This window comes from Ranitomeya imitator, chromosome 2, assembly GCF_032444005.1.
Source record: "Ranitomeya imitator isolate aRanImi1 chromosome 2, aRanImi1.pri, whole genome shotgun sequence".
NCBI lineage: Eukaryota > Metazoa > Chordata > Amphibia > Anura > Dendrobatidae > Ranitomeya > Ranitomeya imitator.
Window position 1 is genome coordinate 97,909,204 of NC_091283.1, and position 18,014 is coordinate 97,927,217.

Sequence of the window (18,014 nt, forward strand, 5' to 3'; positions counted from 1 at the left end):
GATCCATAATCCTAATCACTAACCCTAACCATAATCACAACCCTTACCCCAAAACAACCCTAATGTCAACCCTAACCATAACCCTAATCAAAACCCTAAATCCAACACACCCCTAATCCTAATCTCAACCCTAACCTCAAACCTAACCCTAATCCCAATACACCCCTAATCACAACCCTAACCTTAACCCTAATGCCAAACCTAACCCTAATCCCAAGCGTAACCCTAATGCCAACCCTAACCCTAATACCAACCCTAATCCAAACCCTAAACCTAATCCCAGCTCTAACCCTAACTTTAGCCCCAACCCTAGCCCTAACTTTAGCCCCAACCCTAACCCTAGCCCTAGGGCTACTTTCACACTTGCGTTGTTTGGCATTCCGTCGCAATTCGTCGTTTAGGACAAGAAACGGATCCTGCAAATGTGCCCGCAGGATGCGTTTTTTACCCATAGTATTGCCGACGGATCGTGACGGATGGCCACACGTCGCGTCCGTCGTGCACTGGATCAGTTGTGTTTTGGCGGAGCGTCGGCACAAAAAAACGTTCAATGAAACGTTTTTTTGTACGTCGCATCCGCCATTTCTGACCGCGCATGCGTGGCCGTAACTCCGCCCCCTCCTCCCCAGGACATAGATTGGGCAGCGGATGCGTTGAAAAACTACAGCTGCTGCCCACGTTGTGCACAATTTTCACAACGTGCGTCGGTATGTCGGGCCGACGCATTGCGACGGCCCCGTACCGACGTAAGTGTGAAAGAAGCCTAACCCTAAATTTAGCCCCAACCCTAACCCTAAATTTAGCCCCAACCCTAACCCTAAATTTAGCCCCAACCCTACCCCTAACCTAACCCTACCCCTAACCCTAACCTAACCCTACCCCTAACCTAACCCTAGCCGTAACCCTACCCCTAACCTAACCCTAGCCGTAACCCTACCCCTAACCTAACCCTAGCCCTAACCCTACCCCTAACCTAACCCTAACCCTAACCCTACCCCTAACCCTACCCCTAACCCTACCCCTAACCCTACCCCTACCCCTAACCCTACCCCTAACCCTAACCCTAACCCTAATTTTAGCCCTAACCGCTGTTCTCCTGCCGGCCGGCAGATGGAGACAGATGGCGGGCACACTGGGCATGCGTCCGCCATGTTCTTCTGCCGGCGGCCAGGAGGAGCAGCAAGAGGATCCAGGGACCTAGGTGAGTATGCTAGGGTCCCCGAATCCCCCTATTTCTCTGTCCTCTGATGTGCGATCACATCAGAGGACAGAGAATTACACTTTACTTTTTTTTTTTTTTTTTTGCGGTCGCCGGTAAACAGTTAATTACCGGCGATCGCAAAACAGGGGTCGCTAAAACCGACCCCCGATCATGCTCTTTGGGGTCTCGGCTACCCCAGGCAGCCGAGACCCCAAAGATTCTCCCGGTGCCGGCCGGCGGGCGCACTGCGCATGCGCCCGCCATTTTGAAGATGGCGGCGCCCACCGGGAGACACGAGGAGCATCGGGGGAGCTAGGTGAGTATTGGGGGGCCACCTGGGACCCCTTTTCTCTGTCCTCCGATGTGCGATCACATCGGAGGACAGAGAAATTAAAAAGAGATCGCTTTTTTTTTTTTTTTTTTTTTTTTTGCGATCGCCGGTAAACGGTTAATTACCGGCGATCGCAAATGCGGGGAGGGTTAAAAACCCCCCGAATCATGTTCTCTGGGGTCTCGGCTACCCTCGGCAGCCGAGACCCCGGAGAAAATCGGCCTGTGGGGGGCGCTATACACTTTTTCCACAGCGCCGTTAATTAACGGCGCTGTGGTTTAAGTACCCTTAGCGGCCGCCGTTAAAAGGCGTATCGGCGGTCGCTAAGGGGTTAAAATAATTTAAAAAAAAAAGCTTAGCAAAAATGCAACGTGTACACATAGCCTAACCATCACCACTGACTACACTGTGAGCTCACTGTAATCACTCCCCAGCACTCTGACAGCCTGTGCGTGCCGGCTGACATTGAATATGTCAGAGTAGCCTCCTGCACCACCCCGGTGACAGCAAGCAGCTGCAGGGAGAATAGAAGTTCATTTTCTCCCTGTAGCCACTGTAACCTGGCTACACAGAAATTAAAAGAAATCCATAAGCACAGAATGACTGCTCAAACCTCCCCCCTTTAATTGACATCTCTGGCTTCATAGAGGCAGAGATATGGTAAGCAAGCAGGTGGGAGGGTGTTGTGAATTCTGTGGCAGAGCTCCCTCCTGTGGTCACAAGTGGTACTTCGGCTGATTCTCTCTGTGAGCTTCTGTTGGTGGAGGGAAGTGGTACTGCGGCTTCTGAGTTTCCTCCCTCAGGTGATCTGGTGAGGTCGTTAGGTGCTTCTCTACTTAACTCCACCTAATGCTTTGATCCTGGCTTCCTGTCAATGTTCCAGTGTTGGACTTGCTTTTCCCTGGATCATTCCTGTGGCCTGCTGCTCTGCATAGCTAAGTTCTTCTTTGCTATTTGTTTGCTATTTTTTCTGTCCAGCTTGTCTAATTTGTTGCTGGAAGCTCTGGGACGCAAAGGGTGTACCTCCGTGCCGTTAGTTCGGTACGGAGGGTCTTTTTGCCCCCTTTGCGTGGTTTTCTTTAGGGTTTTGTGTAGACCGCAAAGTTACCTTTTCTATCCTCGATCTGTTAAGAAAGTCGGGCCTCACTTTGCTGAATCTATTTCATCTCTACGTTTGTCTTTTCATCTTAAATCACAGTCATTATATGTGGGGGGCTGCCTTTTCCTTTGGGGTATTTCTCTGAGGCAAGGTAGGCTTATTTTCTATCTTCAGGCTAGTTAGTTTCTCAGGCTGTGCCGAGTTGCATAGGCAGAGTTAGGCGCAATCCACGGCTGCTTCTAGTGTTGTTTGGAGAGGATTAGGGATTGCGGTCTGCAGAGTTCCCACGTCTCAGAGCTCGTTCTATGATTTTGGGTTATTGTCCGATCACTGTATGTGCTCTGACCGCTATGTCCATTGTAGTACTGAATTGCCTTTCATAACAGGAGGGTGCGCTTAATTGTTTGGTCCCGCCATGATACACCGAGCACCTGTGATTGGTTTGTGTGGTCATTCTCTGCTGACAAAGTCCCTTTAAACACCATTTACCTGCAGATTAACCCTATCTCTTCAATTAAGTAGCAATTCTGGACATAGGTTCTCTTTTAATGAAACTCCCTGACATTTTACTAGCTTTATGGCTTTTTCCAGTTTCAGCTCTGTAGACCAGATTGGTGAGTATCTGCAGAACACTTAATGGCTTTAAATAAAAGATAAGCTGCGATTTCTGCGTTTTTACTGGTGTGTAAGGATCCTTGACAAGTTGATATATCCAATGGAGGCCGGTCGTTAATCCTGCTCCGTCGTGCCTTGTTTAGTGTCGTTCTTCCACAGTTGACGCTTCCGCTACACATCACGGTCGTCTGATCCTCGCCATTACACCGTGTTATCTGTGAACACCCGGGTTTCTACGTCCGGCTAGGCCAACAACTTAGAATATAGTCTATAAGAAATCTACATATTTTCCCAGGGTAATAAGTGAACTCGCTGCATGATCCTTTATGTTGAGTATCAAACTGATGATCTGATCCTGGGAAAGTTTCTTTGTGGATGTGATGTTTTATACTATCTGCATTAGTTCTATAATTCACATATTTCCTGTAATGATTGAATGTGTATTTGTACATTGCATCGTTGATCTCGGGATTGCTTACAGGTAAATGTGATTGTGAGTACTCTCTTTTTTATCATACTTTCTATCATTTGATAATGCAAGGAGCATGACTCGGATGGTTGCACCTGACCTCCTGATCAATGATCCGCATGATTAACCTTCATGTTTTCTGCCTATTTATTGCATGTGGTGTCTGGCTTCTATGAAATATAACCTTGGAATTGCTTGTTTATCACACGGACCGTGCCTCCTCCGCTTCCTATGTTATGTTTTCTGTCTTTCTCTGCGAAGCCACATTTCAGTGGACGAGTTTTGCATCTTGTGCATTACGAGCATTTTCGGCAAACTGATGGCTACTTGTGTTCTGTTACCTTGGAGGAACAGCTGGATAACTAAAGAGAGTGAAAGCCCGCCAGCTTGCTAGCACAGTGGACAGTATGTATGCCGCTCACTGGCTCCTGCAGACCTTAGAAAAAAAAGTTGTCATTTGCAAATTAGCGCAAAGTGCTTGTCCAAAATCAATAAAACATGTCTGGTTTCTTTAAAAAACGCGCAGCATCTGTCCACCGGCTGTGAGTAGTAATAAAACCGAGCTGCGATACCAAGCACAACCAATGGATAGATGTGGCGCAGTTATTGGAAGAAAGTAGCCATGTTTTTCTTGGGTCCTGTTCACACTACATTTCTGCAGTGCATCCAGGGGTTCCATCTGAATATCCCCATAAAAACAGGAGTGTGAAGAACCCCTGACAGCTAATAGACTGCAGATGCAAATGGAGTTCAGCTGAACTCTGCTTCTTCTCCTATCGGCTCTTCTGCGTTCTTGTGCCCGTCTGATAAGACACTCCAAATGTTAAGCTTTTGCATTTTTGCTGCATTTTTTTTGGAAGCTCAAAAATTGTATTTAGATCTCTGTCTTATGCAAGTTAAAACTGATGCCACACCGATGGTAAAAATGGACACATTGACCAAATACAGATGATAATCCAGCACACTGATGGAAATTGTCTTTCTTGTTAAAAAAACAAAAATCGTAACACGGGCCGTGGCGCCCGGTCTTGGCTGCGCGGGCCGTGGCGCCCGGTCTTGGCTGCGCGGGCCGTGGCGCCCGGTCTTGGCTGCGCGGGCCGTGGCGCCCGGTCTTGGCTGCGCGGGCCGTGGCGCCCGGTCTTGGCTGCGCGGGCCGTGGCGCCCGGTCTTGGCTGCGCGGGCCGTGGCGCTGCCCATACCATCTGGAAGCGAGTCCTAGATGTGCACCCTACAGTGAACACTTGGTGGTTGGTGATGGTACCGATGTTGTATTCACGCTGACTTACGTGCCGTTGTGTACGCACACGTGTTGACTGTGTCCTTTTATCTGTTGTCTGCATGATTCTTTCTCTCTTGTCGCCTCTGTTCTGTCCCGCCTCGTGCACACACAGGATACACAGGACGAGCACAATGGCTATCATTCCGAGTCGGAGGCTGAGCAGGTGGCAAGTTGTACCCTCTATTTTCTATCACCGTAGTGCATGTCCCCTAGCTCTTAGATTTGTCCTAGTAAAATCCATGATCCACATTTACTGCTCATCTAGGGTTCATCATGTGGTAGTTTCATACTTCATAGACTACAGTCGGGGCGAGGCAGCGACTACTGTCCTCCTGCGTGAGAAATGACCTCACATCCGAGTCACAAAGTTCTTTTCTAATCTACATTAGATGAAAGGCAACAAACCAATTTATGTCTTAGGCCTAGCCTCTGGTGGTCCGAATGCTGAGACCACCACCAATCTCAGCAACGAGGGTCTTGTAGTTGTTGTATGTATGGAACAGTATTGAATATGCATTACCATTGCTCCATTCACTTCTCTGGGACTGACGTGGATCTTTAGTCCTATAGAAGTGAATGGAATGGTGGTCCAGTCATTCACACAAGGGAATTTGGGACTTCATTCTTCTCTGGTGGGTGGAGGGCCAGACCCTTAGGAAGCAGACCGTCCACATCCTGTGACTGGTTGATAAATGTATTTAGTGAGAATATCCATCGTAAAATCTTCCCGAACCCTCCTCTGATCCCGGCCTTATTACTGCTCCTGAGTAGACTGATGGCGAGGCATAGGGTAGGACGCATCTCTGACTCCTTTATTTTATGCACCTTCTAATTTAAATATTGTCATTTTCTGTATTAATTTCTTTTATTAACATTATATTGTCTGTGGGATGGCATCTGCTCTAATAAATAAAATCCTTGGGGGCGGCCAGACCGTATCCTTTGGTTTACATACATCATGGACGAAAATGGATCAGATTGGTTGGATTGTTCCTGCCTGGGACTTTGGTTTCCTTCAAATGCTATTCATGCCATGAGTGGTAGTCACTGGCCTATATGTGGGGAACTTTAGGATTTTTTTTTTTTTTTCATGTCTGTGGGCCACTGAAGAATGTCTTCACACATTGTGGTTTTTGCTAAATATCAGTAAAAATTGCAATATGACAACATTTGTAGACAGCCCAGGAGTGAGGCCAGTGCGGGGGTATGTGGCTCTACATCTACATTTTACAAGCCAAACGGTAACTTTTTAATGAAATGCGTTTACCATTATGGACCCCGACTAATGGAAATGTATTAATTTGCACCTACCGTGGGACTCGATGATGGCACAGTACTCTCCCTATTTTCTCTAAATTAATGTGTGATCTCGTAGACTTGAGTTTGCCCTTCCGCTTTGATGACGGCCCTCTGAATGTGGTGGCGGCTTCTGTACCAATCCCCACTGTGGACTCCTAAAGATTGAAGCGGGGGCTATACTGGAATTTGGCTGTGACACCGGTCTTGTGGCACAATATCGCTGTATACTGTGCTACATTGCCGCATAGTGTGAGTGAATGGGGCCGCACTGCCACCCGCATGGTACGGTCACCAGAAAGACGCTACAAATCCAATCTGACCTTGTCTTACCTGTTACTGTGTCTTGCAGGTTGCAGTTTGGCCCAGTTCATTTGTTTAGTGCTGATATTTAGCACCTGTGTCACAGCCATCGCTGCTGTGCAGTCCCCCAAAAATTCTTGTCTGCTTCTATGAAAAAGCAGCATCACTCCTGCCCACCAGTTGGATGGGTTACACCTCAGTCCTGCTCTGTACCTACCGAGTACAACCCCAAGATGGGTGCGGTGCTGTTTTTCGGTGAAAGAATTACATTTATTTTTTTTTTGTAGAAATTATCTGACACTGAAGAGACCATCATTACAAAAAAATATTCCACCATCGCGTGACGTAACGGTACATCCTGATGTGGGGGCTACAACTAGATGCACATCCGGCGGATGTTATAGACATAAGCTGTGCCGCTCCTGCAGACACCGCTCATACAAAGCTGCACCCCTGGCGTTCCCTGCCCAGACCAGGAGCACTGCTTATTTCTGTGCCCAGGCACCATATACTGGCATTCATCTGTAGTCTGTGATGTATGTAAGAGCGGGGTACGGACTCGTAGACGTTCTGTTGTGCCTGTACACCTCTCTATCCGCTCACCAGCACGGCCAGACCCACCCCACACCAATCTGTACTGCCTGTAGCAAGAAGAGAGAAGCATTCTATATTTATTTATACTATGTATTGTATATACTGTATAAAATATAGTATTTTTTAGCTATTGAAGTGAGACAGCCAGCCAGCGCCCCTTACTGACCGCACTGATGATGGAAACACTCCTGTATCAAGTATAGAGTCAAAAGTGGAGTGAAGTGTGAGAAGAGAGCAGCGAGTGCTTTATTTAGGATGCCACCGGGAGCACACTTGGGGTGCGCCACACGCTGTGAATGAGGCCAGTGGCTGCACGATCGTGAAACAAAGATTGTGCGACAGTTGGCCATTGTGTTTAACAGGGTTTCAGCCGCATATGGCCACACCGTGGGGTCTGACCCTCAACATCATCATTTGGTTTTGCTTTTTTCTTTAAGAAGATCATCCCTTTAACATGAAGAGGTGAGGTTGAACCAGGGGTCCTCATACAAAAGCATGGAATGGGCCCCATACCACCGCAGCCATTTTCAGCAGGATGTTTTGTGATTAGTTACACTAACGAGCGAGACTAAGCTGCAGAATGATGGCACCGAATTGGAATAATGCACACGTTGGTTTGACAAGAGTTGTACAATGCACACAGTGATGTCACAGTATGGAGAAAATGCGCACATCGATGTCACATTGCAGGAGTATAGCACACAGTGATGTCACACTATAGGGATAATGCGCACATAGATGTCACACTGCAGGAGTAGTGCACACAGTGGTGTCACATTATAGGGATAATGTGCACATCGATGTCACACTGCAGGAGTATAGCACACAGTGATGTCACACTATAGGGATAATGTGCACATCGATGTCACACTGCAGGAGTATAGCACACAGTGGTGTCATACTATAGGTATAATGCGCACATCGATGTCACACTGCAGGAGTATAGCACACAGTGGTGTCACACTATAGGGATAATGTGCACATCGATGTCACACTGCAGGAGTATAGCACACAGTGGTGTCATACTATAGGTATAATGCGCACATCGATGTCACATTGCAGGAGTAGTGCACACAGTGGTGTCATACCATAGGGATAATGCGCACATCAGTGTCACACTGCAGGAGTAGTGCACACAGTGGTGTCACACTATAGGGATAATGTGCACATCGATGTCACACTGCAGGAGTATAGCACACAGTGGTGTCATACTATAGGTATAATGCGCACATCGATGTCACATTGCAGGAGTAGTGCACACAGTGGTGTCACATAGGGATAATGCGCACATCAATGTCACATTACAGGAGTAGTGCACACAGTGGTGTCATACTATAGGGATAATGCGCACATTGATGTCACATTGCAGGAGTAGTGCACACAGTGGTGTCACACTATAGGTATAATGTGCACATCGATGTCACACTGCAGGAGTAGTGCACACAGTGATGTCCACTATAGGGATAATGCGCACATCAATGTCACATTACAGGAGTAGTGCACACAGTGGTGTCATACTATAGGGATAATGCACACATCGATGTCACATTACAGGAGTAGTGCACACAGTGGCGTCATACTATAGGGATAATGCGCACATCAATGTCACATTACAGGAGTAGTGCACACAGTGGTGTCACACTATAGGTATAATGTGCACATCGATGTCACACTGCAGGAGTAGTGCACACAGTGATGTCCACTATAGGTATAATGTGCACATCGATGTCACACTGCAGGAGTAGTGCACACAGTGATGTCCACTATAGGGATAATGCGCACATCGATGTCACATTGCAGGAGTAGTGCACACAGTGGTGTCATATGTATTGGATAGTGCACAAAGTAATAGTTCAGTACAGGGATAACATTGTGACATACAAGTATAATGCAGCGATGTCCTAGTACAGGAGTAATGGAAAAGTAATAACGCTGGAGGGGATAATACACACAGCTGGGGCTACATAGAAAAATATTCCTTTTAAATGGCTTGTACCATAACTTCACAGTTTCTGTTCTAAAAGCAATGCTCTGGAGTCCCCCCTTTGAATGTAGTGATGGTCTCGCATACACACCACCACTCTATTGTCTATAGGACTGCCGGGGATAGCAGAGGGCATTGCTAAGCTCATCCTTCCATCCTATAGACCATGAATTGAGTGAACGTGTGCATGAAGTATCATCACTTACTCAGTCCGAGGATCCGTGTGCCTTCTTCTTGGGATCAGTATATTATTCCTGTAGATTGGTAATAATTAGCATCAACCCCTTTAATAGTTGTGCTCCATAGCAGACATTAAGCCTGCTGCCCTGGTAAAGTCTGATGGGGGCTTAAGGAGAGGAAGTTAAGGCTATTTGCCGTCAACATTTTGGGTGCACGGTAGAATTTAAAGGGCTCTGTGCTAGTGGAGGTGCCTTTTTAGAGCGTTTTCTTACATGGCAGACTGCAGTAAGGGTCTCCCATGAATGGCTGCGACTGCTCATCTGGTGTACGCTGCTTGTTTTCGTGGGCTCCATTCAAGCTCCAGACCCGAGTCTTCCATTGATTTCCAGCCTGTTCTCCGGCTTCCCGCTGTATATAAAAGCAGCGCATTGATGTGTGTCCCCGGCCTCCTGGTGGAGGAGTGCACGGACAGCCAAGCAGTACATGAGCAGTCCGCAGAAATCAATGTCTGCCCTAGAATTTTGGCCATAGATTGCTGTCAAGCTTCACGTAAAAAAAAAACCTTGTAAAGCTTAATTTATTATACATGATGTACTGATTGTGGCGGCAGGTGATGTAGGTTGGATGGAGCCCACTGTGTTATTAATCCTGTGTTCTCCAGTCATTTTGTAAGCGGCTTCACTCCTCCGAGGGGAAAGTGCTCCTCTTACTGGGAACGGCTCTGCTGGGATATGACCCGGTTGTTCTTCTTGCCAGGCTCTGAGAGATGGGAACAAGCTGGCGCAGATGGAGGAGGCACCACTATTTCCTGGAGAGTCCATCAAAGCCATTGGTAAGTGGATGGGGTTCACGTGGCTATATAGAATAGTCACCTGCCCGGGATGGCTTTCTAATTTGTGTCTTTGCGGCTACTAGAAATAATGTGTTCAGTGCATAACTGTGTGAATTATTCCTAAATACCTTCATTTAACAAACCACGTTCCTTAGGATCGGCGTAGTACGGACCCGGGCAAAGTGCGACCACATCCAGCCCACTGACTGAGACAGCCAAAGCTCTGAAAACACTAGCCCACCAGCTGCACCATGCGGCCGCCCTCCCATGCCCAACGTCCCAATATCACCGCTGTCTGCCTCCTGAGGATGCACGTAGCGGTGATTACATTCGTGGAGGAGGGAGCCGCCGACTCCTTTCTCCACCATTCAGCGTGTGATACTGACACAGCAGACGTGATGATGCCACCATGTCGCTGCTGCTGGGCAGAGACTGGAGCAGAGGCCGGGGGAACAGGAGCGAGGTGAGTATATTATTTATTTATTTATTTTTTTGTGTGGGGGCTTATACTGTATTTACGGGAACCCTTGCGGTCGGGCATGTGTGTTGGCTCATACTGTATATAGAGGGGCTGTGTGCGGGCTCATATGCTGTATATAGAGGGGCTGTGTGCGGGCTCATATGCTGTATATAGAGGGGCTGTGTGCGGGCTCATATGCTGTATATAGAGGGGCTGTGTGCGGGCTCATATGCTGTATATAGAGGGGCTGTGTGCGGGCTCATATGCTGTATATAGAGGGGCTGTGTGCGGGCTCATATGCTGTATATAGAGGGGCTGTGTGCGGGCTCATATGCTGTATATAGAGGGGCTCTGTGTTGGCTCATACTGTATATAGAGGGGCTGTGTGCGGGCTCATATGCTGTATATAGAGGGGCTGTGTGCGGGCTCATACTGTATATAGAGGGGCTGTGTGTTGGCTCATATGCTGTATATAGAGGGGTTGTGTGCGGGCTCATATGCTGTATATAGAGGGGCTGTGTGTTGGCTCATACTGTATATAGAGGGGCTGTGTGCGGGCTCATATGCTGTATATAGAGGGGCTGTGTGCGGGCTCATATGCTGTATATAGAGGGGCTGTGTGTTGGCTCATATGCTGTATATAGAGGGGCTGTGTGCGGGCTCATATGCTGTATATAGAGGGGCTGTGTGTTGGCTCATACGGTATATAGAGGGGCTGTGTGCGGGCTCATATGCTGTATATAGAGGGGCTGTGTGCGGGCTCATATGCTGTATATAGAGGGGCTGTGTGCGGGCTCATATGCTGTATATAGAGGGGCTGTGTGCGGGCTCATATGCTGTATATAGAGGGGCTGTGTGCGGGCTCATATGCTGTATATAGAGGGGCTGTGTGCGGGCTCATATGCTGTATATAGAGGGGCTCTGTGTTGGCTCATACTGTATATAGAGGGGCTGTGTGCGGGCTCATATGCTGTATATAGAGGGGCTGTGTGCGGGCTCATACTGTATATAGAGGGGCTGTGTGTTGGCTCATATGCTGTATATAGAGGGGTTGTGTGCGGGCTCATATGCTGTATATAGAGGGGCTGTGTGTTGGCTCATACTGTATATAGAGGGGCTGTGTGCGGGCTCATATGCTGTATATAGAGGGGCTGTGTGCGGGCTCATATGCTGTATATAGAGGGGCTGTGTGTTGGCTCATATGCTGTATATAGAGGGGCTGTGTGCGGGCTCATATGCTGTATATAGAGGGGCTGTGTGTTGGCTCATACGGTATATAGAGGGGCTGTGTGCGGGCTCATATGCTGTATATAGAGGGGCTGTGTGCGGGCTCATACTGTATATAGAGGGGCTGTGTGTTGGCTCATATGCTGTATATAGAGGGGTTGTGTGCGGGCTCATATGCTGTATATAGAGGGGCTGTGTGTTGGCTCATACTGTATATAGAGGGGCTGTGTGCGGGCTCATATGCTGTATATAGAGGGGCTGTGTGCGGGCTCATATGCTGTATATAGAGGGGCTGTGTGTTGGCTCATATGCTGTATATAGAGGGGCTGTGTGCGGGCTCATATGCTGTATATAGAGGGGCTGTGTGTTGGCTCATACGGTATATAGAGGGGCTGTGTGCGGGCTCATATGCTGTATATAGAGGGGCTGTGTGCGGGCTCATATGCTGTATATAGATGGGCTGTGTGTTGGCTCATACTGTATATAGAGGGGCTGTGTGCGGGCTCATATGCTGTATATAGAGGGGCTGTGTGCGGGCTCATATACTGTATATAGAGGGGCTCTGTGTTGGCTCATACTGTATATAGAGGGGCTGTGTGCGGGCTCATATGCTGTATATATAGGGGCTGTGTGCGGGCTCATATGCTGTATATATAGGGGCTGTGTGTTGGCTCATACTGTATATAGAGGGGCTGTGTGCGGGCTCATACTGTATATAGAGGGGCTGTGTGCGGGCTCATATGCTGTATATAGATGGGCTGTGTGTTGGCTCATACTGTATATAGAGGGGCTGTGTGCGGGCTCATATGCTGTGTATAGAGGGGCTGTGTGTTGGCTCATACTGTATATAGAGGGGCTGTGTGCGGGCTCATATGCTGTATATAGAGGGGCTCTGTGTTGGCTCATACTGTATATAGATGGGCTGTGTGCGGGCTCATATGCTGTATATATAGGGGCTGTGTGTTGGCTCATACTGTATATAGAGGGGCTGTGTGCGGGCTCATATGCTGTATATAGAGGGGCTGTGTGCGGGCTCATATGCTGTATATAGAGGGGCTCTGTGTTGGCTCATACTGTATATAGAGGGGCTGTGTGCGGGCTCATATGCTGTATATAGAGGGGCTGTGTGCGGGCTCATATGCTGTATATAGAGGGGCTGTGTGTTGGCTCATATGCTGTATATAGAGGGGCTGTGTGCGGGCTCATATGCTGTATATAGAGGGGCTGTGTGTTGGCTCATACTGTATATAGAGGGGCTGTGTGCGGGCTCATATGCTGTGTATAGAGGGGCTGTGTGTTGGCTCATACTGTATATAGAGGGGCTGTGTGCGGGCTCATATGCTGTATATAGAGGGGCTGTGTGCAGGCTCATATGCTGTATATAGAGGGGCTCTGTGTTGGCTCATACTGTATATAGAGGGGCTGTGTGCGGGCTCATATGCTGTATATAGAGGGGCTGTGTGCGGGCTCATATGCTGTATATAGATGGGCTGTGTGTTGGCTCATACTGTATATAGAGGGGCTGTGTGCGGGCTCATATGCTGTGTATAGAGGGGCTGTGTGTTGGCTCATACTGTATATAGAGGGGCTGTGTGCGGGCTCATATGCTGTATATAGAGGGGCTCTGTGTTGGCTCATACTGTATATAGATGGGCTGTGTGCGGGCTCATATGCTGTATATATAGGGGCTGTGTGTTGGCTCATACTGTATATAGAGGGGCTGTGTGCGGGCTCATATGCTGTATATAGAGGGGCTGTGTGCGGGCTCATATGCTGTATATAGAGGGGCTCTGTGTTGGCTCATACTGTATATAGAGGGGCTGTGTGCGGGCTCATATGCTGTATATAGAGGGGCTGTGTGCGGGCTCATATGCTGTATATAGAGGGGCTGTGTGTTGGCTCATATGCTGTATATAGAGGGGCTGTGTGCGGGCTCATATGCTGTATATAGAGGGGCTGTGTGTTGGCTCATACTGTATATAGAGGGGCTGTGTGCGGGCTCATATGCTGTGTATAGAGGGGCTGTGTGTTGGCTCATACTGTATATAGAGGGGCTGTGTGCGGGCTCATATGCTGTATATAGAGGGGCTGTGTGCAGGCTCATATGCTGTATATAGAGGGGCTCTGTGTTGGCTCATACTGTATATAGAGGGGCTGTGTGCGGGCTCATATGCTGTATATAGAGGGGCTGTGTGCGGGCTCATATGCTGTATATAGATGGGCTGTGTGTTGGCTCATACTGTATATAGAGGGGCTGTGTGCGGGCTCATATGCTGTATATAGAGGGGCTGTGTGTTGGCTCATACTGTATATAGAGGGGCTGTGTGCGGGCTCATATGCTGTATATAGAGGGGCTGTGTGCGGGCTCATATGCTGTATATAGATGGGCTGTGTGTTGGCTCATACTGTATATAGAGGGGCTGTGTGCGGGCTCATATGCTGTATATAGAGGGGCTGTGTGTTGGCTCATACTGTATATAGAGGGGCTGTGTGCGGGCTCATATGCTGTGCATAGAGGGGCTGTGTGTTGGCTCATACTGTATATAGAGGGGCTGTGTGCGGGCTCATATGCTGTATATAGAGAGGCTCTGTTGGCTCATATGCTGTATATAGAGGGGCTGTGTGCGGGCTCATATGCTGTATATATAGGGGCTGTGTGTTGGCTCATACTGTATATAGAGGGGCTGTGTGCGGGCTCATACTGTATGTAGAGGGGCTGTGAGCGGGTTCATATGCTGTATATAGAGGGGCTGTGTGTTGGCTCATACTGTATATAGAGGGGCTGTGTGCGGGCTCATATGCTGTATATAGAGGGGCTCTGTTGGCTCATACTGTATATAGAGGGGCTGTGTGCGGGCTCATATGCTGTATATATAGGGGCTGTGTGTTGGCTCATACTGTATATAGAGGGGCTGTGTGTGGGCTCATACTGTATATAGAGGGGCTGTGAGCGGGCTCATATGCTGTATATAGAGGGGCTGTGTGCGGGCTCATATGCTGTATATAGAGGGGCTCTGTGTTGGCTCATACTGTATATAGAGGGGCTGTGTGCGGGCTCATATGCTGTATATAGCATACTTAATTCTACTAGAATATTAAGGGATACAGTTAATAATATAGTAATAGATCATAATTAACTTGAGCCCATTGGTTCGGCCCTCCACAGCAATCACTGTCTGGAGCTTCCAGTGCTGTGACCCTACCAATCACTAACAATGGAGGGCTCTAGTCCCCTTGTTCAGCCTTATTGCACTTACCTTAAGTTCTTTATGAACTCCTCCTAAACACATATCACTCTGGGGCTGCCCATTGTTTTCGTAAAGAGAATCTTGTCAACAAGTTTTTACTATGTAAACTAAAAGCAGTATGTTGTAGGGGCAGAGAGCCTGATTCTAGACTTGTCACCTACTGGGCTGATTCAATAAAATTACTGTTTTATCTGCAGATTATCAGTGGAAGATGAGTTAAATTGTCACCTAGTCAACCTTCTCTGTATAACCCCACCCCTGATTAGCAGCTTTCTGCCTATGTGCAGTGTACACAGAAAGCTGTGGGGTTATGCACAGCTCAGCATTCTGAGCACTGCTAGATTTATAGGACATCAAACAGGGATTTTATAAAAAGTACCCCAGGCAGCCCAGTAAGTAGCACATCACTGGAATCATTGTTTCTGCCCCTACATTATGCTGCTCTCGGATTACCTGGCACAAGCCTGGTGACAGATTCTCTTTAAATTAAAAGGGAAGCCAGAAACAGATGATAAATACCCATTAGATAAAGCGACCATTGAGCCTGTGCTCTTTAGCTTTGTGTGTCTGACGGACACAGCTAAGTGCTGTCTTGAGCTCGTCTATGCGTTCTCAGCGGTGGCTTTATTGTAAGTTCTTCTGACTGCTGTCTTCCGTCGATCAGTGGGATCTCCGCAGTGGGACCCCCAGTAATCGGACATTTAATGCCTATTCAGCTGGCTTCTGTCTAAAAGTGGTTGCCCAGGCCGCTCTTATAAATCCATTCTACTGCCCACGTTCTTACAGCAAAATGTTGTTTTCTGTTCCAGCTAAGGATGTCATGTATATCTGTCCGTTTTGGGGAGCAGTTAGCGGGACACTAACGGTGACCGATTTCAAGATGTACTTCAAAAATGTGGAAAGGGTAAGTTGATTAATACGTGCGGCCAACAGAGGACCTTCTCTACACATCGTGGCCGATTCCAGTCTAGATTATATGGTTCTATGCTCCTTGTCTTATACCCAGCTTGGGGAAAGCCTTTGTTATGAAACAGCCCAGAGTTGATATCTATATAATATTACTATGTTTTTAATTTACTGATATTAGGGGCATATTCGTAAAAACGGTCTTTATTCAGTCGCCATGACAGCACAACGAGAGAGGGGATCCGCCCTTCAGGGACAGGAAACCTCAGACATAAAAGGGCGGCACCTCACTCACCCGCCAGTTGGTTTCCTGTCCCTGACAGTGGAACCACTTCAGACAGGCCCCGAGAAGAGGGTCGAAGAAAGAATTTATCCCACGCCTGACAGACCGATGCAGGTAGCGGGGTCCCCCTACCTCGGCCTGGTCAGGTAGATGGAAGCACCACACGGCAGGGGTACTGTTGGTGTAGGTGTCGGCAGGAGGAAGCGGCCCGAGGCATTAAGGGCCTTGCTTCTACGACAGCTGCTTTTTACCTGGGGGTCTCCAGGGTGCCGCTTCTGCTGGGGCCTCCGGGGTCGGTCCGCCGCTTGCGCCGGGGTCTGCGGTGGCTAGGGAGAGCTGCCGTCCTTGTCCGGCGCGTCCGCTCTCAGCGCCGCAGCGGCGTCCGGAAGAGGCGTGTCCGGATGACGTCGCGAGCGGCGCGGGGCGATGACGCGGCCGCGCATGCGCGGTAGCGACTTCTTTTGGCTAATGGCGGCGCCCGGCGTCTGAGGAGGGATTTTCTGGCCACGAGGGGTCCAGCGCTTTAAGCGGACGCCTAGCGGTCACGACCCTACCAGCGCAGTACCGGTCGTCGGCAAGTGATTTCCCTGCTGGCCCCCATCCGGGGGTGGTACCCAGGGGGAGGAATTTAAACGGCGTACTGAAGCCACAGCTTGTTCCTGTCCACCATTTCCAATATGGAGTCTCTGGAAGGAACACCGCAGCTGGGCGGTGATCAGCAGCAGCAACCTGAACAGCCTTTGAGCAGCTCCCAGCGGCGTTCTAGTGGCAGTAGTCGCGCTGGTAGAGCTAAAGAGGCTCAGAAACCAACTAAGTCCTCAGGCCGTAAGAGATCTCCGGCTAAGAAGGACCCCCCGATCACGGTACCTCTCGCTGCAGGGATGGGTAAGTGAGCTTCGTGAAAGTACGTTTCTGATAGCTGTCCCTCCTTGTATTCCCTCTCTCCTTATTAGGGGAGGAAATCTGTGTCCAAATCCAAACATAGGGAGTGTGCCATCTGTACGGAGCCACTTCCAGATGGACATGAAAAGAAATTGTGTAGCATCTGCATTCAACGGTTAATTGAGGACGAGGCCCCTGACCTTACGTCTACTCTTAGGGATCTGGTTAGACAGGAGGTCAGAGATTCCATGAGGTCTCAGAAGTCAGTTTCAAAAAAGAGGAAGGAGATATTATCCCCAGCCTCAGATGTGGATTCAGACACGGGTGGTGTAAGCTCGGATTCTCATCCGTCATCATCATCAGAGGACATGGAATCTAGTCGAGCCTGTCTATCACTTGATAGGATTAACCGCTTGGTCAAAGCTGTCAACAACACCATGGGCATTGAGGAGACCCAGGCGGAATGTTCCATTCAGGACATAATGTTTAAAGGCATAGATCGCAAATCCAAAAGAGTATTTCCGGTAGTTGATAAAGTTAAATCACTGATTACGAGAGAATGGAAGAAACCCGAAAGGAAGGGGTCACTCCCACCAGCATTCAAAAGAAGATATCCCTTTGAGGAAGAGGCTTCTTCCTCCTGGGACAAGGTCCCGAAGCTGGATGCGGCGGTGGCCAAAGCTTGTAAAAAAACGTCTCTCCCATTTGAGGATCTGGGAAACCTAAAGGACCCGCTTGATAGGAAAGCTGAGGTATTCCTTAAAGGAGCTTGGGAAACATCAGCAGGTTCCCTGAGACCGGCGATTGCGGCCACCTGCACTGCCC

The 18,014-nt window shown here is 48.7% G+C and overlaps 1 protein-coding gene across 5 annotated transcripts in view; it reads left to right on the plus strand.

The window, feature by feature from the left end:
* The window catches only part of MTMR1 (myotubularin related protein 1), an 81,012-nt gene that overhangs the window by 16,004 nt on the left and 46,994 nt on the right, over positions 1 to 18,014 (plus strand). For 3 of the 5 annotated variants that reach the window (XM_069747057.1, XM_069747059.1, XM_069747058.1), the window contains 2 exons: positions 10,108 to 10,183; positions 15,928 to 16,022. In XM_069747057.1, the coding sequence (XP_069603158.1) occupies positions 10,108 to 10,183; positions 15,928 to 16,022 (171 nt within the window). Of the gene's footprint in view, positions 1 to 5,106; positions 5,161 to 10,107; positions 10,184 to 15,927; positions 16,023 to 18,014 lie in introns of all 5 variants that reach the window. The other 2 variants (XM_069747055.1, XM_069747056.1) reach the window with 2 other exon arrangements.